The sequence below is a fragment of the Nomascus leucogenys genome, chromosome 25, assembly GCF_006542625.1.
Source record: "Nomascus leucogenys isolate Asia chromosome 25, Asia_NLE_v1, whole genome shotgun sequence".
Taxonomy (NCBI): Eukaryota; Metazoa; Chordata; class Mammalia; order Primates; family Hylobatidae; genus Nomascus; species Nomascus leucogenys.
Genome location: NC_044405.1, coordinates 7,529,853 through 7,553,695, shown reverse-complemented (window position 1 = coordinate 7,553,695; position 23,843 = coordinate 7,529,853). Strand labels below are relative to the sequence as shown.

Below are 23,843 nucleotides of genomic sequence, written 5' to 3'. Positions count from 1 at the left end.
ACAAATGCTGATAATCAATGAGCTTATCATTTATTCATAATGGTTGATTTAAAACAACACTAAGAAATGAATACAAAAATATGTAATAAACGATATAAGAATATGACAAATGAAATGAAACAGGAGTACACAGATAAAACAGGATTTTAGCCAAGTTGATGAAATAGAAAATCTTTATTGAGCTAGAAGCATTTGAAGTGGAATTGAAGTGGAACTGGAAATATACTTATTTCGTTGACAGAGATGAGGACCACAGAGACAGAAAATAATTTGGGAGTAATCATTCTAAGTTAGATTTCCGACATTCTCAATTACTGCCATTTTGTTTGGAAATAGACACACACAGGCATCCTGATGCCCAAGAGAATGATAAGGACCAGACACAGACATTTATTTGGTATTCATACATGTAGAGGTGATATTTGGAGTTATGCGATAAATTATACATAAAGAGAACTGAGGAGGAAACACAGAGAAAAAAGATGATACAGAGTCTTGGAATAGGATGGTAGAATGTCGGTAAGGGAACATGTAAACAATATCACATTCTCCAAGATGGTTTGAGAATTTGAAAACTAAAGTAAGACATGAGATTTGATCAACATAAAATCTCTCTACTGAAAAGAGCAGCTTTAGTGAAGCATAAGCCAAAAATAGAAGAGATTAAGCAATGAGGGAGGAAGTTGAAAGTGGAAAAAAAAATACAGATGGTTGACTTCCAGATTTTCTCAATACAAAGAGCCAGATTTGAAAAAAGAGAAGAGAAAAAACACTGGTATACAAAATAAAATGTGATATTACAGGAACATTTAACAGTTAAGTTTCTTGAATTTTAGGCACATAGAAGTTCAGAAGAATTTTAATATTTAAAAAGTGGATTAAAAGCCTTTGTTTTTTAATTTTGAAAAATAAATCTCATTTGGCATATGGGGTTTCATTTTAAGAAAAGTAATGATTACTTCTGCCTGTCAGGAAACAACAGGTGCTGGAGAGGATGTGGAGAAGTAGGAACACTTTTATACTGTTGGTGGGACTGTAAACTAGTTCAACCATTGTGGAAGTCAGTGTGGCGATTCCTCAGGGATCTAGAACTAGAAATACCATTTGACTCAGCCATCCCATTACTGGGTATATACCCAAAGGATTATAAAACATGCTGCTATAAAGACACATGCACAGGTATGTTTATTAATAGCAAAGACTTGGAACCAACCCAAATGTCCAACAATGATAGACTGGATTAAGAAAATGTGGCACATATACACCATGGAATACTATGCAGCCACAAAAAGTGATGAGTTCATGTCCTTTGTAGGGACATGGATGAAGCTGGAAACCATCATTCTCAGCAAACTTTCGCAAGGACAAAAAACCAAACACCGCATATTCTCACTCATAGGTGGGAAATGAACAATGAGAACACATGGACATAAGGAGGAGAACATCACACACTGGGGCCTGTTGTGTGGTGAGGGGACGGGGGAGGGATAGCATTAGGAGATATACCTGATGTTAAGTGAAGAGTTAACAGGTGCAGCACACCAACATGGCACTTGTATACATATGTAACAAACCTGCATGTTGTGCACATGTACAAAACTTAAAACTTAAAGTATAATAAAAAATTGAAAAAAACTGTTATAATTAGATTAATTATTAAAATATATTATTTGCCAAACTAATTTTTAGTTTATATTTTAAATAAAATATATTATTTGCCAAACTAATTTTTATCTCAATGGTCTCTCCATTTGTTAGCATTGATGTTATGAAATGCCTGTGCAGGGATTTTTATTCTTATTTCTCAGAGACTGTAAACCTTACTCCCCTTTTCCGAGTAATACAAGCTTTTCTGTAAGAAGCCAGACACGAAAGAGTACACTGTAGATGTGGTTCTTTGGGGAGTAATTGCAAGGGTAGGATGGCTTTTGTTCCTTTTGCTTTCTAAAACTTGTGTTTTGTCATTTCTACTTCCATTCGATGCATGGACATATAGTATGCTTCTGGCTCCCTCAAAATCCTGAGATCTTATCAAATGTAGAGTTATTTGCTGAACAATTCATAGTTGGAGTGAAATTATTTTAGATTTGTAAAGAAAGTTTAAAATTACTTGGCACATGGTCTCATTTTTATAGGCAAGGAATACAAAAACTCTAAAATTGACATCTTCTTCAGTTATAAATGATAAAATTTAATAAGAAGATTTCAAACACCTAAACCCAAAAGTTAATTGTAGCTAAGTGTGGTCATTATGCAGTACTTTACACCAGTTTAAGCTGTCATTGTTTATAGTGTCTTATCAGTATTAGTTCATGGTCATACCCAGGGTGAGTGTCCATAATACCTTGGATTTGAATTACGGTATTACTGGTAGTAAATTAAATTTTCCACTGAATTAATTCTATCGAAATTACTTTATTCAATGAAATGAGAATTGGGAAAAGTCAGCATTTTTTCAAACTTAAAAAGTACATTAGAGAAAATATCTTGTTAGGAAAGCAATTTGCTTTGGTTCTAGCAAAAAATAAAAATAATTCTGTTTAAAGTTTAGAGACTATCTTGATGATTTCACTATGTTTCATGAGTATACGTATTTTAAGACAAGTGGTTATAGGTAGAAATATTATTTTTAAAAATTTATTGTTTAGTTATAATGCATTCTAATGAATAAGTAAGTGAAGTAAGGGAATTGGTCCTAAGGTTACTGCACTCATTTTCTCATAAGTCAAGTGGTGTCATGACCCTCATGAATAGCCCTCTTTGGATTCGTGCAGAACACCATCTGCTTAAACATAAGCAGCAACCTAAAAGGACTGCATGTGAAAGAATAAGGTACTTTAAAAATTTCACTTCATAAGTAAATCTAGATTATTTAAAAAGCTCACACAAGTTATTATTGGCTTGTTGCTTAAAATAGTTTATCTTGCAAGGATATTGATTCTCTTTCAATTAATCTGCAAAATTAATGCACTCCCAATACAAACTGTAACATTTTTAAAATTTGGAATTGCAAGTCAGTTTAAATGGATATGTGAGTCGAGACTAGCAAAACAATCTTGAAGGACAACAAACTTGGAGAACTTATTCTATCAGTTAGAAAACAACTATGGCAAAGATTTAGTGGTTAATAAAGCCTGGCATTGGCGAAAGGATAAAGTGAAAAGTGGAACAGAATAAGAAGAACAGAAACAGGCCTATTTGAATTCTGTCATCTGAGATGTCACAACCATGGCACTGCTATTAGTGAGAAAGAATGACATTTTCAATTACTACAATTACTAGTGCTATTTTCTAAACATAATTTTAAAAATACTAACTGAAAAGTGTGTGAAGTCCTAACTCAGGTATATTGTATGTCTAAAGGTAAAATGTGAAATGATAAAGATTTAGTGGAAAATATAGAGGGCCTTAGTGACCTCAGGATAGGCAAATATTTTAAAAATAAGCCAAAAATAGACAAATTAAAATATTAAACTACATGAAGATCAGGAACTTCTGTTCACCAGAGAAAACTTTTGTTTTTTGTTTTTTGAGACAAAGTTTTGCTCTTGTTGCCCAGCCAGGAGTGCAATGGCTCACTGCAACCTCTGCTTCCGAGGTTCAAGTGATTCTCCTGCCTCAGCCTCCCGAGTAGCTGAGATTACAGGCAACCACCACCATGCCTAGCTAATTGTTGTATTTTTAGTAGAGACGGGGTTTCGCCATGTTGTCCAGGCTGGTCTCGAACTCCTGACCTCAGGTGATCCACCCGCCTCAGCCTCCCCAGAGACAACATTTTGCCAGTTAAAAGAGTCCACAAAATAAGAAAAGAGTTTATATGTAAAATTATATTTCGTATGTAAATATTTTATTATATATATAATTTTCATTATACTATATATAGATTTATGTATACTTATAATAAATTGTATATACATAATTTATATGTATAGCCCAGGTTATATATGTAGAGCATGTTGTATAAAAGAACACACCTACATAACAATAAGGAAAAGAAAGACAACCTAATAGAAAATGACTAAAATGCTTGAATAAGGACTGTAAAAATAGACAAATAAGGTCATTATAAAATGATAAAGGGGTTGATTAATCAAGGGAATATAACAATTATAAATATGTATGCACCCAACATTGGAAAACCCTAATATACACTGCAAATAGTATTTGACCTAGAGAGAAAGATCCTAATAAAATCATAGCTGGGAACCTCAAAACCCATCTTTTAGCATTGGACAAGACATCCAGGTGGAAAATCAACAGAGAAACATTAAGTCCTAAAATATACTATAGACCAAATGGACCTAATAAACATTTAAAGAACATTTCATCCACGTTTTTAAGAATACACTTTCTTCTCCTCAGCACATGAAACATTCTCAAGAATAGATCGTATGTTAGGCCACAAAACAATCCTTGAAAAATTCCAAAAAATTGGGATCATATCAAGCATATTTTCTGACAACAGAAAACCATAAACTAAAAGTCAGTAAATAGAGGAACTTTGGAAACTATAGAAACACCTGGAAATTTAAAAAAATGCTCCTGAATGACCATTAAGTCAATGAAATTAAGAAGGAAAATTAAAAATTTTTTAAAACAAATGATAATGGAAACACAACATACCAAAACCTATGGGATACTGCAAAAGTAGTACTAAGTGGCACATTACAGCAATAAACACCTACACCAAAATTGCAGAAAAACTTTAACTAAACAACTTTACAATGCATCTTAAAGAACTGGAAGGGCCAAAGCTAACCCAACCCAAAATTAGTAGAAGAAAACAAATAATAAAGCTAGTATCATACTGAACCAGGAAAAATGGAAAGCCTTTCCTCTAAGATCTGGAACAAGACAAGGATGTCTACTTTCACCACTGATATTAACATAGTACTGGACGTCTTAGCCAGGGCAATTAAGAAAGATAAATAAAACGCATCCAAAGTGGAAAGGAAGGAGTCAAATAATCCTTCTTATGATGATAGATCTTATATTTAGAAAATGCTAAAAACTCCACCAAAAAAACGATTAGAACTAACAAATACATTCAGTAATGTTTCAGGATACAAAATCAACATACAATAATCAGTAACATTTCCACATGTCAACAGGAAACAATTTGAAAAGGAAACCAATAAAGTAATTCCATTTATAAAAGCTCAAATAAATTGAAATACCTAGGAATGAACTTAAGCAAATAAGTAAAACATCTCTACAATGAAAATGATAAAACATTGATGAAAACTTGATGACACAAAAATTAAAAGGCATTTTATGTTGGTGGATTAAAAGAATAAATATTGTTAAAATGTCCATACTACTCAAAGAAATCTACAGATTCAATGCAATCTTATCAAAATACCAATGACATTCTTCACAGAAATAGAAAAAAAATCATAAAATGTATATGGAAACACAAAAGACCCAGAAGAGCCAAAACCATCCTGACTCAAAAGAACAAAAGTGAAGGAATGACATTACCTAACTTCAAATTATACTACAAAGGTATAATAAACAAAAAAGCATGTTGCTGGCATAAAAGCAGACACACAGACCAAGTGAAATGGAATAGAGAACCCAGACATAAACCCATGCATTTACAGTAGTTATTTTTAACACAGCAGCCAAGAACATACATTGAAGATAGGGAAGTCTCATCAATAAATGGTACTGGGAAATCTGGACATCCATACATAGAAGGAATGTAGACCCCTATCTCTTGCCATATACAAAGAACAAATCAAAACAGAATAATGACTTAAACCGAAGACGAAATCTATGAAAGTACTAGAGTAAACATGGGGGAAAACACCTCAGTTCATTGATCTGGGCATAAATTTCTTGAGTAATAACCCTCAAGCATAAACAAAGCAAACATGGACAAATGGGATCACACCAAGCTGAAAAACTTCTGAACACTAAAGGAAACAATTAACAAAGTGAAACGACAACCCACAGAATAGGAGAACATGTTTATAAAGTACCCATCTGACAAGGAATTAATAAGCAGTATATACAAGCAACTCAAGTCAATGGGAAACAAAACAAAACAAATAATCCAATTAAAAATGAGCAAGTGATCTGAATAGACATTTCTCTCAAAAGACAACATACAAGTAGACAGCAAGTATAGAAAAAATGCTCAGCATCATCAGAGAAATGCAAATCAAAACTATAATAAGATATCATCTCATCCCAGTTAAAATGGCTTGTATCCAAAAGACAGGCAATGATGAATCCAGATGAAGATGTGAAGAAATGAAAACCATTATACACTCGTGGATTAGTGGGAATGTAAATTAATACAGTCACTATGGAGGACAGCATGAAGGTTCCTCAAAAAACTAAAAATAGAAACTAACATATGATCCATGATTCCTCTGCTTGGTATATATCAAAAATCAAAAAAAATCAAGAGATATTTGCACTCCCATGTTTATTGCAACAATATTCAGAACAGCTAAGATATGGAATTGACCTAAGTGTCCATCAATGGATGAATGGATGAAAATTTGGTACATACACAATGGAAAATCATTTGTGTAAATATTGATGGAACTGGAGAAAGTTACGTTAAGTGAAATAAGTCAGTTGCAGAAAAAATATTGTGTGTTTTCATTCATATGTGGGAGCTACAACAGCAACAACTTAAACTCATGGAGAAAGAGAAAAGAATAATTGTTACCAGAGGCTAGCAAAGGTAACAAGGAAGGGGGGATGGGGAATTAAGTAGGAACAGTAAATGCGTATAAAAATACAGTTAGACAGAATGAACAGGATTCAGTATTCAGTGTCACAATAGATTGACAATAGCCAAAAATAATGTATCAGATATTTACAAATAACTAAAGGAGTGGAATTGGAATGTGTTCCTAGCACAAAGAATTGATACAGGTTTGAAGTGATAGATACCACAATTATTCTGATTTGATCATTACATATTGTATGCCTGTATCAAAATATCCCATATGCAACAAGTATAAACTCATTTATGTAAAGTACAAAACAGGAAAAACTAATCTATGGTGCTATGAAGTCAGGATATTGCTTAGCACGAGATTGAATAGGGACAGGAAAGGAGATGTAAATAATAAAGTTCTTTTTCTTGATTTGAGCATTAAAAATGGGCATGCTCAGCTTGTCAATATATATTAAACTGTACACTGATAATAGCTAAGCCTTTTAGAATATTCTACTTCCATGAGAGTAAAAATGTTAAAACAATTAGCAAAAATATAGAAATATGTAAAACAATGATATATATTTTGGTATATATTTTAAAAGCAAAAAATTTAAAGTAAAAACTTCAAATAAAAGAATTATCCTTAAAATTTAAGGTGTAAATGATACAATTTAACAAAATTATATGATAAAGCCAAGACAAATGAGTCTATAAAACAGTCTGAGACCTTCCATGCTTCAATATATGCATAGAAAAAGAATATAAATTATTCAACAATAAAGAAGAATCAGTCCTTGAAATACAAAACATGAATGGTCCTAACACAATATGTTTGAAGATGTCAGATACAGAAGGGTAGACACTGCAGGAATCCATTTATATGAAGTTCCAAAATAAGCAAAAACTATCTGTGGTGAAAAATCAGGAATAGCAATGGCCTGGGTGAGGGAGGTTAATGTGGGTGGACTGGATAAGGAAATGAGAGAACTTCCAGAATGTGGCGGTAAGGTTCTGAATTGTGATATGGCTTTGCGTTACACATATAAAAACATTTGTCAAAACTCTTCAACTGAAACATTTGGTGCATTTTATTCTGTGGCTTTACTTACATAAATGTAAACATATTTTAGACTGTATGTAATGATATGCAAGTTGAATTACTTGGGGGTTGTGTGATGATTTTTTGAAATTCAAGAAAATATAAGGGATTAAAGTATGAATAAATATACGACAAAATAGCACAAAAGGTTAATTGTGGAACCCAACTGGTTGTTTGCTTTAAAGTCTTTCAACGCTTTTGTATGTGTCAGAAAAAGTATGCAGTAGAAAGGACTAAAGGTTAAAAATAATAATAAAGGGAATGTCCTGAACTCTTAAGACTGTTTACTTTTTGATTGCTGCATTTAATGCACACATGTATATGTATATAAACCCACATATAACACACAAACGTGTGTGCATATGTTTGTATATGATTTCCTGTGCTTGCTGAATTTTTTGCATTGATCATATTCTACTTTTGAAATTAGATCTATATCTATGTAAACATAAACACAATAAAACGAAATGGAAATATTAAAACATCGTAATTTCCCTTTTACAAGACAAAATAATTTTCTAAAAAGTCGATCTACATATTTTCTTGAAAATTATATTCTGCTTAACTAAATAGAACTACACAGAGAGCTCCAAATTCTAACAAGTAATCAACTGTTGATCAAATTTTAGAATAGTATATTCAGAATCTGTAATATTATATTTTATAGCACATATAACATTTTCTATACAAAAAATCATGAAGCCTGTTGTAGTCACGCCTTACGTTTGTAGAAGTTGCCACAATTTTGTTGTTTTTAACTCAATTCAACTGAGTTTTTAGCTCAGATTATTGTTGAAGCCTTTCATTTATTTAATATAAACAAAACCGGTGGAATAAATCAAAATGGAGTACATTTGCACAACTATCCACCCATCTATATGTTTATCATCTATAAATCATGGTAGTGATTCTTTTCAGTGAAGATCCCATTCTGAGGTTTAATTTTGAATAAACTGTTGTCAAAGTCACTTTGTTCTAGGTTATATTTAAGGATACATAGTTTTAAGGTCAGAGAGCAGGCAGTGCAGTGTCCAATGTTGCATAATCAAACTCCTTACCCTATTTCGAAAAAACAAAGCCCTCAAGTAAAGCACTCGAGCTTGACTGTGGCACTTGTTTAATATGACATGATGTAGATGCCTGATACTCACAGGTATGCAGCTTTTCCTTCTTCGAGTTCTTTACTTTTGCCACTGGAGCCACTTTTCTTTCCACACATTCTCCTAGTGATGCACATCAGCAACCCACATTGCCGAATAAAGAAGCAGCTGACGTCTGTTACCACAAGAATTAGCAGCAGTGCAGCAACTCCCAGGCCAATGACTGCTCCAAGCCCGAGACCATTAAACAGCGTGTCTTAAAAAGTAAAAAAAAAAAAAAAAAAAAAAAAAGGAAAAAATGTATTAAACCTCTAAATTAGAAAATATTAGATGATTATTTTAAAAATAAATTTTATCCAAAAATTCAATTTAAGAGACAAAGTCATAGTAACTGGCAGAATTCAATTTCATGATTGTTGACACCTATTCCCTGGTTTCGAACAATATTTTAAGCAATTGTTATGTTAACTATATGACTATCTTTTTCAAACTTCTGTTTTTTTTTTATTAACCAAGAAAAAGTGTCTAAGTACCTCTTCCTTTAAATATACCTCTTGAATCCCTGTGGGGAAGATAATGAATATTATCATATCCCTAAATGTACTTTATCAGAAAATGACACCCATTAATAGATCATCACAATGTTAAAAGAAAATTATAGTCAAAACTTCTGTGAAAAGTGTTAAATAGATCTTCTATATGAGATTATGTTAGTTTTAAAACTTAAACTTGCAAATGGATGGTTCTGAGCACTTTGCTTTAACAGAGAATGTATTTAAATATACCTTTTTATGAATATTTTAGGAATCATCATTTTGCAAGAAATGGATCACCTGTATTTCTCCAGTTAATATTTTAACGAATATATTAGATTAAAGGCAACATTTTATAGCTATGGTATTTGTGACCTTTTGTTAGTTTCTATCATGACAAGGTAGGAGAAGATGGAAACCACTTTTCTTTGGAATATGGTTGCAGGAAATCCCGAAAGACATGAAGAAAGTAACCATGAAAGAGGTGAATGGGAAGAAGATGAAGTATTCTGATGGATAAAATTGAAATGGCAAGTGGAGCAAGTAGTAATGAAGATGAATCACGTGTTATGTGTTTGTAGTAGAATCTGAGGGTAGACTCCACAGCTATAACAATATGGATTAGAAAATAATGACAATGAAAAGAAATAAACAGGTGATAATGTATTAGCTAGAAGAATAAGGAAGAAATATAATTTGATAGGCATTCAGAATGATTCTTAACACATATGTTAAGAATTAGCTTGCATAACAGTTTAGTCTTTTTTTTTGAGATGGAGTCTTGCTCTGTCGCCAGGCTGGAGTGCAGTGGTGCCATCTCGGCTCACTGCAAGCTCCACCTCCCGAGTTCAAGCAATTCTCATGCCTCAGCCTCCTGAGTAGCTGAGACTACAGGCGCCACTGCATCTGGGTAATTTTTTTGTATTTTTAGTAGAAACGGGGCTTCACTGTGTTAGCCAGGATGGTCTCGATCTCCTGACCTCGTGATCTGCCCGCCTTGGCCTCCCAAAGTGCTGGGATTACAGGCGTGAGTCACCGTGCCTGGCCCGGTTTAGTCTTTTTAATGACAAAATGCATTTGTTACTCAGCATAATAACTGCATGTTCAAATATGTAACTGATGTGAAACAAAAGTGGCAGATACAGGTATAGATGTAAATTTGAATTGTGAGAAAACCACTCCTGAAAAAATATGTATATAAAACCTGTATATGTTTTATATATGTATAAAAAGTTTTCCTATGTGATATTTTTAAACGTAGGTTTAATATTGTAATAATGACTTGAAGAAATAGTGATCCAAAGGAATCAGAACAACTGCTAACATACAAAAGCAAGTACTAGCAGGTCGACTTTGAGTATGTCAGACTTGTCTGAATACTAGTTCTGTAGGATGACTGAGTGTCATGTCTACATTATTTTATTTTTTTTCAAAAAATAGGTTTAAGTTATTTTTATTTCTTATAATTCTAAAAGCAAACAGCCTAGTTTTGAAAAAAAAATCATTCAATTTGTGATTTTGCCTGGCAGTTCATCCCAGCAACTTTGTGGTTCACCATTTGCCAATATACTTCTACAATGTCATCAGGATATGGCAAATGAGAATTACTTAGTCACTGAATTAACAAATTTAGAATGCTCATGTCCAAGCAAGTATAATTTTTATTGAAACTATTTTGTTTTTCATGAAGAAAAACTAGTAATAAACACAAGGTAGTGTGAAAAATGTAATGTATTCATGTCAATTTCAATACCTTCCTATACCAAATTTTAACATGCTACTTAGATGGTGATAGTTTAGTAAAATTGCTTAGCTAGTATCCGGGAAATTTTCTGGTTTCGACAGTACTATTATCTTTGCACATGAAACCACTTGAGGAATAACTAGAGAAAGAATCGTATTTTTTCAGCCATGGGGATTTAATATTTTTTTAATTTGCAAAATCTCAATAAACAAGTGTAGAATGAGATTCCAAAGATTAGTTATCAGTTTTTCAAAGGTATATCTCTATGCATGATTTAAAAAAGAATTATTGCCCTATGCTACAAAAATAATATATCAAGCAAGCTAGGATTTCCGTTCGCAGTTAAAAAAAATCATGGTATATATTTTCTTCCATTATCCATTTCCAAATATAAATGACTCACTTCTGAATCTATCATTACAATACAGTGAAGTCAACTTACCTATGAAACATATTTGATTATATGAAAATACAATATTTTCTTCAATTTCAAATGTATTCGTTTTAGATATGTTGCACATTACTCAACAACTAAAGCTCAGGAAAAAAATTGGAAAAAAATATATAATTGTGGTTTAGCCCTGATGTACACATTCACATGATGATCCTATTGGTTTGAACGGATCACTCTTCTGCTACTTCGTTTAGGTTCTCACATGCAGACAGTTCTAGGCAATAAATCCTATAGATCAATGACGATATATCTGATTTATTATACACATTCCCATTTACCTTTCCTAAGTATGAAGATTCTTGCTTTGTTCTTAAAAACACTGCATCAGGAGTAAGAAACGCCTGGTTTCATCACTTACCATCATTAGCTTTTGGGGTAAGCCATCTAATATCACTCAGACTGAAGTGCCTCTTTATTAAAATGGAGACAGTTATAATAAAAATAGCAACCAAAAACAGGTCACAAGTTTGTTGAGAAGATTGTGTGAATGTCGTAATGTACTTAAGCTCCAGCACTTATTGCCCAGTACAATGTAAAAATTTAACAAGTACTGCTTATAATTATTATTTTAATATTATAAAATTGATATTTAATATTATAAAAATGATATTTCAGTTAAAAATTATCTAATGTTAAACATTAAACTATTCTGTAAGCACACCTTTTCAGCAGTAATCTAAAGTGGAAGACTATCTCTTATTAAGTGATGATGATTCTCTTGAGGCTAAAGTAATTTTTTTTTAAAATAATTCAGGTTTGGCTAGTTAGCTTTTAAATGACAAGTATTTCATTCTGTGACCTTTTTAGCATTAAACTAGTATAATGATGTGCTTCATTTTTATCTTTAGAAAAGCTTTCAGAAAAATTATATATGTAAAACATCTTCATTTTTTGGCTTAAACAAAAGAAATTTATTTCCTAACAGTTATGGTGGTTTAGAGTTTGAGGTCAAGGTACCAGCATGATTGGATTCTGGAGAGGGCTTTTTTCTTGGCTTTGCAGACAGCTTCCTTCTCACTGTGTGATCACTTGTGGGATAGAGACTCAGAGAGAGCTCTCTTTTCCTTTTCTTATAAAGCCATTGATCCCATCAGATTAAGATCCTACTCTTCTTTAACCGTAACTACCTCCTAGGAGCCCTATTTTATTATGGTGAAGAATTGCTAAAATATTAACAGCTAGTGCTTTTTTCTATATATAGAAAGTTAACTTTATAAGCTTATTACAATTGTAGGTTACTTGAAGTTATTTTATGAAAAATTAAGTATCTTTTTGTCATTGCAGAGGATAGAAGTGAACTTCAAATAGGTTTATGTTAAAAACAGAATAAGATCAAGAATTTAATAGCACAAGGGGTGACTATAATCAATAATAATTATACATTTAAAAATAACTAAAAGTATAATTGGATTATTTGTAACACAAAAGATAAATGCTTGAGGTGATGGATACACCATTTACCTTGACATGATTATTACATATTGTATGCCTGTATCAAAAGTTGTCATGTACCCCACAAATATACAAATGTACTATTCTCTGAAAAAAATTAAAATTAAAAAATAGGTTTATAAGTTTTGTCTTTTGAAAGTTATGTTATATATATGTATATACATATTATATATATATATTGTCACCTTGAGGATGTATCTAAATGCTTATACTTCCTCATATCTCATGAGGCTAGGCTGTTACAACTATAAAAGTTAAGTATTTAAATTATTTTCTGTCACCAGTTTACTCTGGCATAAAAAGTCCACTATTTGTACTCTGGATGTTTCACAAATAAAACCATAAGCACATATGAAATGACATCATTAAGATCCGGAAACTACTAATGATGTATTTTCCCAATAACATCCAGAACATTCTTTTTTATTAGTTAATCATGGTTTTATTATTTAGGAAATCAAACCTGAGCATAAGTAATAATTTAAATAATTGTAAATCCATTTTTTATTTTTTAAGATCATCAGAATACTTACACTTATGACTTATGGTGTAATTTTTATGGTAACTTTATAAGGTAGGAAAACAATATTATCAGTTCTAATTTACATAAAAGAAAACTGAGATCCAGAGAGGTCATTGGCCTAAGTCACATATTAACCCCTAAAATTAGAACTGCACACGTGAATCACTAATTAACTCCAGGTTGTATACTTTTTATACTTGTGTTAGAGTCAACATTTTATCTTGGATATTCACCAACAAGTAATGAAAAGATATGGATAAAATACAGTACAGCAATACATCAAATACATTAAAATATGTATTATTCTTATAGAAAAATGTCAATATCCATATACCTTTAATATTAGTGGAGGTACAACTATTTAACAACTATTTAAATGAAATACATCAATGTAAATTATTTATCTAACTTATATTCCTGCTTTAAGCTTCCTCTTTAATGATCATTTTGTATTGCTGTTATGAAAAATGGGCTTCATATCATAATTGAATAAGAATAAACAATTTAGAATACAAAAAGTTAAAAATATATTTGGTTTATATTTTACTATTAAAAGCAACTGTGAGAATCAGTTTCCCTCTGAGCTGCATTTTCTCTAATCCTGTGAAATTTGGAAATTGACTTACTAAATCTGAAAACTTGCATTCAAGTTTTCAGCCAAACATAAAATCAAAGTATTAAAATATGAGAATCCAAGCTTCATTCAAATGTCTTATATACAGTAGTCCCTCCTTGTCCAGTTTTGCATTCTGCAGTTTTGGTTATCTATAGTCAACTGTGGTCCAAAAATATCAAATGGAAAATTTAAATATACAATTCCTAAATTTTGAATTTGAGGCCATTCTGAGTAGTGCAATGAAATATCTTGCTAGTCCTCTCTTGTGACAGGTACACGGATCATCCTTTTATCCACCGTCTCTATGTTGTCTACACTACCCCTTAGTTACTTAGGAGCTGTTTCAGCCCTCTATTGTCACAGTCTCAAAGCGTTCATGTACAATAACCCTTATTTTACTTAATAATGGCCCTTATACACAAGATTAGCGATGCTGGCAAATTGTTGTAATTGTTCCATTTTAATAACAGATACTGTTGTTAACTTACTGAGCCTAACTTATAAATTAAAGTTTATCATAGGGATGTATGCAGAGGAAAATCTGTATATGTAGGGTTAAGAATGATCAAAGGTTTCAGGCATCCACTGAGAGTTTTGGAATGTATCTCTGGCTAAAGCAGGGACTATTGTATGTGTCTTTTCATGTTTCTGTTGTATAAATTAAATCCCAACGGAAATATTAAAATATTTGTCCATGAAATGTATTATATTTGATAATACTAGCTTTTCAAAAACCACTGCACCATTAGATTCATAAAACTAGCCATGCTTTTTGGCTCCTTATATAGTTCAGTGTTTTATTTAACTTTTTTCTATGTTTTTTCATGTATCATCTTCTCCAGGTAGATTGAAAATTAATTTCAGGACATGGAAAGCTGCAATAAAGACATGGAGAAAAAATTCAGAGTCCTAAGATGGTGATTGGTTGCTGTTTCCAGAATACTGGTAGCTATTTTCGTAAGAGATATTGTTGCATGCAGTAGGCAAGTAGGTTAAGCATATGAAAAGAAAAGAGAAGACATTAAATAACTCTGATTGGTGTTGATGATATTACTACGTATGATATCTTTCCACATTGGTGATAAGTCCACATGACTCTGAATTATATGTTCTTACTTTGTCCTTCCTAGTATAATATACTCACTAACATCAAATGATATATGGAAAATTTTGGCATAAGTCTATAGCAAATACATACATGTATATGAGGAAAAACTAAAGAAGATTAAAAAATCCCCTGCAACTTGAAATTCTATCTGGTGATATCTAATCACGGGGGATGTTTTAGTTTGCTTTGTAGATTAAGGTCAATAGACATGAATTCAACAATACTTTTGTGGAATCTTATGAAGTTAAATTAAGTTCAGAATATTTTAAAACATACTCTTCAAAATTACCTCAAATTTGAATCATTTAAATAGTGCTGAGTTAATCCTACAATTAAATAAATTTGATACATGGATAGAAAATTGAGAGAATTAATAACTGTTCTTTAGAGTTTCAAAAAATATTTTTAGAAATTATCCATTGTAAAACATACCCCAAAAGTATCTTCTTTGAGAGGCATGAGTATAGTCCAAAGTTTCACTAACTTCTATTCAAAATGGTTTTAGAAATACTTAATATAAAGTGTCAAAATGTTGAAAACATTAAATTTACTTAATATAGTCAAGCAAAATAACTAGGCAAAATTTTTCTCGCAAAATACTTTAGGCAGTAGAAATGTTTCCTCCAGGGGATATAGTTTTTTTAAAAATTTGGAAGGTATCTAATTACTCTCATTTACCAGTTTCTAGGAAATGTATTATCAGTGTTGGACTTCATAGGGATACTTCTTAAAATATTGCTGATTTGGATTTGAATGGCTTTGTAAATTACTGAAGTAAAGCTACCACAATTGTAATTTTTAATATTTGAATTTAGTATACTGAAACTTAAAGGGCAATTTCTCAAAAATTACAAGAACACAATTAGTCTTGTTTTGATTGAATTTCTGGTGTGGAGAAAGGTGGAGCAGGCATCTTTCTGCAGCAGGGCTCCATCTAGGTCAGAATTGACAGCTACTTAAGAAGTCAAACATCTGGATAATCTAAAGACTTCTTCAGCTACATAGCAAAAAAAAGAAGGAACATTAATCCATGTATGCTTCACAAACATTGATTGACTGCCTAATAAAATAGTGCAGAACCAGAAGGGTTGCCTAAAATGCACTAAAATAGAATTAATAAAATTAACATAACTCTTTTTTATTATACTTTAGGTTTTAGGGTACATGTGCACAATGTGCAGGTTTGTTACATATGTATCCACGTGCCATGTTGTTTTGCTGCACCCATTAACTCGTAGGAACACTTTTACACTGTTGGTGGGACTGTAAACTAGTTCAACCATTGTGGAAGTCAGTGTGGCGATTCCTTGGGGATATAGAACTAGAAATACCATTTGAGCCAGCCATCCCATTACTGGATATATATCCAAAGGACTATAAATCATGCTGCTGTAAAGACACATGCACACGTATGTTTACTGCGGCACTATTCACAATAGCAAAGAGTTGGAACCAACCCAAATGTCCAACAACGATATACTGGATTAAGAAAATGTGGCACATATACACCATGGAATACTATGCAGCCATAAAAAATGATGAGTTCATGTCCTTTGTAGGGACATGGATGAAACTGGAAAACTCTTTACAAATATTATACTTCGAGTCCATATTTACTTAGGAAGCATTATAAATTCCTTTATATAATTCATCCATTGGATTACAAAAGACAAGACAAAGGAGCTAACGGATAAGATATTTATATTAACAAGGGCATACTGGTAATAGTAAGAAATGTTGTTAACATTATGGCAAAAATTTTGCATTATGGAAGACATTCTGAGATAATACATAGTTTTAAAGAAAAATGCATTGCACTAATTTAAAAACCAATTAACATTTCTGAGGTTTATACAACGCTTCTTGTTGTGTTATGTTAGGCAAGCAGTCTACTAAGATTACCTATTCCTTATAGACTTGGATATTATATTAAATTGATGAATTAAATGTTTGTTTTGTCGCATTTTCCATAGAATTCCCTTGAATATACAAAGAGTAAAATGTAGTTCTAAGAGTCAATGTGTAGTAGAATGTAGAAAGAACCAATCAAAGCAGATACTAGACTAGGTGAGCAAAATAGTGTTCAAAAATAATTTTTTAAAATTAAATGCTCATGGCTTTAAAAATGGTGGGGATATTGAGAATAAACTGTATTCATAATATTCCTCCAGTATAAAACCAAACAGCATCCTTTACATTTCTTAACAGAAGCCACTTGTCAAGAAATAAAATAGTACTCTTCAACATTATGGAGTTGTGTAGAAAGATGTCTTATATTAACGAAACTTCCTATTTTCTACAGTGAAGACCACACATGTTAATCACAAACTTACTGACCAAATAGTTTAAATGAGTTAAGATTCATGTTTGGACTTTGATAGACTTCTCTCAGTTAAAATACATAGATAATTAGAAATATATGTATAAATGTTATCTTTAGATATTTGTGGGTGTCAAGAAAAAAAATTCCAAAATATTTATCTTTATATATTTGAAAGAACATGACTTTCAGATCACATTTGCATGTGTTGTAATTACAGGTAGAAAAAAAGGAAAATGAAAATTTTGATTTATGCAAATTATAAAATTCACTGAATTTTATATGGAACTACTGATACTAGCAATCTCAGCACAATGTAACACTATTTCCATTTCTCTGAACAGGTTTCTCTTCTGCGTCAGTCCAGGGGGCCCTCTTGCATTTTTGCTACCTAGAATGCATCCTTAAATGGATAGATTTATTCAATTTTAATTCACATCAAAACTCCCTATTTGAAAGAAGTGTTTGAACTTTTGAGGTTTCCAATGTCTAGTCAATACTATTTTAATCTTTAACTGTATCAATTAGAGAAAAAAGAGAAAAATCATGACAAATTTCATTAGCAAGGATGATTAAAAATATCATTTGACATTCATTCAAAATTGAAAAAAATAAACAGCACACTCAACAGCAACCATGATTGAATTTTATATTCTTCCTTCCTTCTAGAAAACTTTTAAAATTGTTTCCTGTATATATCTAGAGAAGAGTTGAGTATACACTTCCAAGATGGGTGTTTTTATTTTAAATTATAAACAGGTAGTATTTTATAATATATATTGAAATATGTAATGCACATTATAAAACAGAAATATAAAAAGATGAGTTAATATAAATGCACTTGAAAATTCTAACATTTTAAATCTTCAGAGTGAATTATATTTTTCACCCATTTTGTGGCCCATATAATACAATTGGAAATATCTAAATAATATTGTTTTTTCATTCTCAGTTTCATTATTGGTAAAATGCTGTTACACATACCTAGTTATCTTAATGAAAATGCTCTTTTGGGCTCAAGCAAGAAAGTACTTTTGGAATTTCAAGTCATTATACACATATGTTATTATTTCATTTGTTAAGCCTATTCCCCTTTTAAAAACATTCAGTTTAGAGTAGCTTCTTGTTACTTGTTATTTGCTTATAGTATTTATTTTTTAAACTAGAACTTCTCCACTTTTATCCAAAACCTTCCTAGATTTTAGCAAGTACAAACATTTTGTTTTAAAATTTATTGTTACTGGCCAGGCATGGTAGCTGACACCTGTAATCCCAGCACTTTGGGAGGCTGAGGAGGGCGAATCATGAGGTCAGGAGGTCGAGACCATCCTGGCTAACACGGTGAAACGCTCTCTCTACTACAAGTACAAAAAATTAACTGGGCGTGGTGGCACGCGCCTGTAGTCCCAGCTACTTGGGAGGCTGACGCAGGAGAATCGCTGGGAGGTGGAGGTTGCAGTGAGCCAAGATCACGCCACTGCACTCCAGCCTGGAGCGAGACTCTGTCTCAAACAAACAAACAAGACATTATTGTTATTTGTTTAATATGTTAGCTTCATTAAGGCTTAAGGCTTCAGATCATTTCCATTCTTCTACTTTTAGCTACGCATTTTACTGTGGCCAGAATCAACAAGTTTTTTAAAATTTTAATATTATTCCTTTTTTATTTGTTCACTTCTTATCTAGTAAATTTTGGTTTTGGTCATTGCTGTATTCCTAACTGCCACTTTAAAATTTTTCTTCATCTTTTTAAAACTGATGTGAAGCTGGAGGAAGTCCATATAACTTACTAACGCTCTTACTGTCACTCATATATAGCTTTGGCTTTTGCTCAGCTTTGAGACAAGGAGATACTGGGTTTTGGGGAGGCATTCTCTTCTTCTATAATTCACTTTGCCGCCTAGTACATTATTACCATTTTGTGATCATTAACATATTTATTGTATTATTATTTTGTCCAATATTTTAGATCAATTCATCATTATGATAAAACATAATATTATAACTTTTTAAAAGATTGTTACAAAGTGAATCAAAATCACCTCCCCAAAATAAAAACTGTACTTCTTTTGTGTTCTAATCTTTTACTCTGGTACGTCTCGGCTCCCTCTGGACAGCTCAGAGTATTTATGAGATTATAAAAAGGCATTACATCTTTCAGCTCCCTGACAAAATGCACTTATTAGCAACTTTTTTAAGTTCACTCAAGTTCACAGTCATCAGATATAAAACTGCTTACAGAAATAATTGAATGAGAGCTGTATGGGTACAACATGTAATCTCCTGTAATTTTCAATGAATGATTTGAAAGGAAAAAGTATGTAATGCTAGTAATGTCTGTGATGGCTGTGAAAAGAGCATTGTTATCCATGAAGAGAAAACTGCAAAGAGTGTCTTTTTAAGAGACAAATTCTATGAAATGAGTCTTGGAATATTAAAAATAATGCTTAAAAACATTAAAAATAAAAATGGAATTATAATCAGGAATACAGCACTTAATTTTATGAAATTACACCAGCTTATGGATTTTGTGTGGCCAGTTGGAGGGATTTATAGTTTTTAGAATCACACACAAGTTATTTGCTCTATTTTCACATAGGTATATAATGAGTTCATTGGTACTCTTTATATATCTATAAATAAATTATAAAAGTTTATGTTGGAGATTAATACACTGATGTAGATTGTGTAAAATCATTTTACATAATTTCCAGCTTTTCTGGTCCCTTACAATACTATTTGCAGCATCCACATATTATTTGGGGAATTTGAAAACTTTAGATTTTAAAAATTCTGAGTAAAATTCATCAACAATTTTCAACATTACTTAAATAAATAACGCTAATGTTTATTTATATATGTTTTACATCCTCAGGCTATTTTTGGTAACTTTCAATAAGGTCGTTTTAATGTACCATTTTATATGCACTTTGCTGAACAGTCTTGATGTAGACATTTTATTACTTACTACCAACATTTCTTTTCACAGAATGCTTATTCTTTAGGGTGTAGATGTATGTATTTTCCAACACTTATTCTTCAGTACTGAGTCTCCATTCTCTAATGATTTTAAATGTTTTGTCAAAATGTTCTGTTAAACGTATAAATAATTGTTTTGAAAATAAACTCAGTGGCAATCCAAAATTTTCCTTCAAATCACTTCAAAATCGTAGGAAGTTTATCAGGGATTCGGAACAGTAGAAAGGTAGCACCGATAACCATATCCTTTTATTTGTTTTTTCTTAATATCTGATTCAGGGCAAGAAAAAGTAGCTAATTGAGAATATTTGGTTAAAAATGAGGGAACTGTAAACAAGTACATTATAGGAATGGCATTTATAATTGTAAAACTGTATACCTTTTAGAATTTCAACTTTTATTTTTGATGCAGGGGGCATATGTGCAGATTTCTTACATGCGAAAATGCATGATGCTGAGGTTTGGAAGTCATATCACCCTGATAGTGAGCATACAGCCTGATTGATTGGTAGTTGTTTAACCCACATCCCATCCTCTAGTAGTCCACAGTGTCTGTTGTCCCCATATTTATATCCATGTGTGCTCAATGCTTAGTTCCCAGTTGTAAGCGAGAACATGTGATATTTTGTTTTCTGTTGCTGAGTTAATTGGCTTAGGATTATGGCCTCCCGCTCTATCTATGTTGCTGCAAAGGACATGATTTCATTATTTTTATGGCTGTGTAGAATTAGACGGTGCAGATGTGCCACATTTTCTTTATACAATCTACCGCTGATAGGCACCTGGATTGACTGCTCTTAGACAGAATAGAAAACTCAAAGTAATGCCACACACCTAAAACCACCTCACCTACAACAAGGTGAGAGGGAAATAACTCTCTATTCAATATATGATGCTGGGATAACTGACTAGCCCAATGCAGAAGATTTTATCTGGATCCCTACCTTTCACCATATACAAAACCTAACTCAGAATGGATTAAAAACTTAAATATAAGGCCTCAGACTATAAAAATCCTGGAGGACAACCTAAGAAATATTCTTCTTGACATTGGCCTTGGCAAGGGATTTTTGGCTAAATCTCCAAATGAAATTGCAACAAAACCAAAAATAGACAAGTGGGACCTAATTAAACTAAAGAGCTTCTGTGTAGCAAAATAAATGATCAAAAGGGCAAATAGAAAATCTACAGAACGGGTGAAGATATTCATGAACAAAGCATCCTACAAAGGTCTATTATCCAGGATCTATGGGGAACTTAAATCAACCAGCAATAAATGAATAATTTCATTAAAGAATACGCAAAGGACATGGACAGACGCTTCTCAAAAAGAAGATATACAAGTGGCTACTAAACATAAGAAAAAATGCTCAGCATCGTTAATCATCAAAAATGTAAATCAAAACCACAATGAAATAGTATCTTGCACCAATGAGAATAATCATTTTAAAAAGTCAAAAAACAACAGATGCTGGTGAGGCCGTAGAGAAAAGAAAATGCTTATACATTGTTGATGGGAATGCAACTTAGTCCAGCCACTGAGGAAAGCAGTCTGGAGATGTCTCAAATAACTTAAAACGGAACTACTATTTGACTCAGTAATCCAATTACCAGTTATCTACCTGAAAGATATAAATCAGTTCACCAAAAAGACACGTGCACTCATATGTTCATTGTTGTGCTGTACTTTGTTAAAGGGCATGTTTTCATATATATATATATCTTATATATTATATATATATTTCATATATATATACACACACATATACACTGGGTAATGTATTGGGAAGAGTAAGATATATCATTTAGAAATTAATATGCAATGTAATTTACTGTTTACCTCTTGGCAAAAAAAATAATGTGAAGTTAGCAAATAGGAGGGAGAAGCATATAAATTAGTGGCCAACGGTCAAGGAAACATAATAAAGAAAATAATGTTTGAGATGGTTTTCGAGAAAAAGAATCAGCTTCCCATTTGATGTAAGGAGTCCATTTTAATCTGAACATGGCTTGAATAAAAAAAGATGTATGCAACTGTGTGTGATTCTGACACTAGAAAACATACATGGATATTAGAGGTGATTGGTGGGCATTGGGATTTTAGTGGTGAAGGATGCTGTTAAAGAGGATGGAGCTTGCAAGTGAATTCAGTAACAAATAAATAGATCAACCAAATCAAAATTGACAAACAGCACCAAAAACAAACTAGAAGTTGTGATCATTTTCCAAAAGATGGTAAGGAGTCATTGGAGGGAAGCAGAGTCTGTCACAGTGGTTTGGAAAGAGCTAGAGGAGGCCTGCGCTATAGTAATGGCTATCACATGTCCGGTCTTCCTTCTCTCCTTCTCTCCTATTCCACGCCCATTTCCACACACCATATAAGAATGAGAACTCCTTGGATAATGTTTGGATTGAAGAAGTGAGGAATTAAATAGACTCAGCCCCTTATATGTGATTAGTTATTGAATTAACATTACATAATTAAGGTCTATTGGTATATTTTAAAAATAGAAGCTAAATAAGATAAAAATACTATGAAATTATGTAATATATACGTTTATAGTTATGTATGACTATTCTATATATATTTATTTGGAATGGAATTTTAAGTAGCCCACCATGGCCACCCTGCTTTTTAAAATATCTACACAATCCCTCTTATAGTTTTAGCTATCCTTTTAGAACAATCTTGTGTAAAAAGTGAACCACTAAAATATAAGTTTTTTATGCTTGTATAGAAATGTTGATGAGAACTTTTCAAATTCTTGTTATCCTTTAAAGTAACTGATTTTAACATAAGAAAAAGAAACTGAGCTGTGCTTATTTTGAAAAAATATTGGCTAAAAACAAATTCATACATAACAGCTCTTTTGTGATAAATATCACAAAGTACTAAAAATTTTAGAAATAAATATTTTAAAATATCCTTTTAATAAATCTGGTACAACTGTAAACCATGACAAATCACAAAATATCTAAAGTCTTTGCACAACAAAATATCTATTATCTTATCTACACTGACATTTCAAATTATTATATATTTTGGAACTGAGATCATTTTGGCACAAAGCTCACCAAACATGGCATAAAAGAACATATAAAATATCTTTTGTGTTCTTTATCCAGTTGAACAGCTTCTTTTGATGTTTGCTATTATCTCACTAACTCTAAACTTTTCCATATACTGTTTAAATTTGATTATATGTCTGGTTGACTTCGATGGATACAGTTTG

At 31.9% G+C, this 23,843-nt stretch overlaps 1 protein-coding gene across 4 annotated transcripts in view; it reads right to left on the bottom strand.

Moving 5' to 3' along the window:
• Positions 1 to 23,843, bottom strand: part of NCAM2 (neural cell adhesion molecule 2) — a 562,762-nt gene that overhangs the window by 25,619 nt on the left and 513,300 nt on the right. For all 4 annotated transcript variants that reach the window (XM_030806254.1, XM_030806256.1, XM_030806258.1 and 1 more), the window contains one exon: positions 8,933 to 9,137. In XM_030806254.1, coding sequence (XP_030662114.1) covers positions 8,933 to 9,137 — 205 coding nt within the window. The remainder of the gene's footprint in view (positions 1 to 8,932; positions 9,138 to 23,843) is intronic.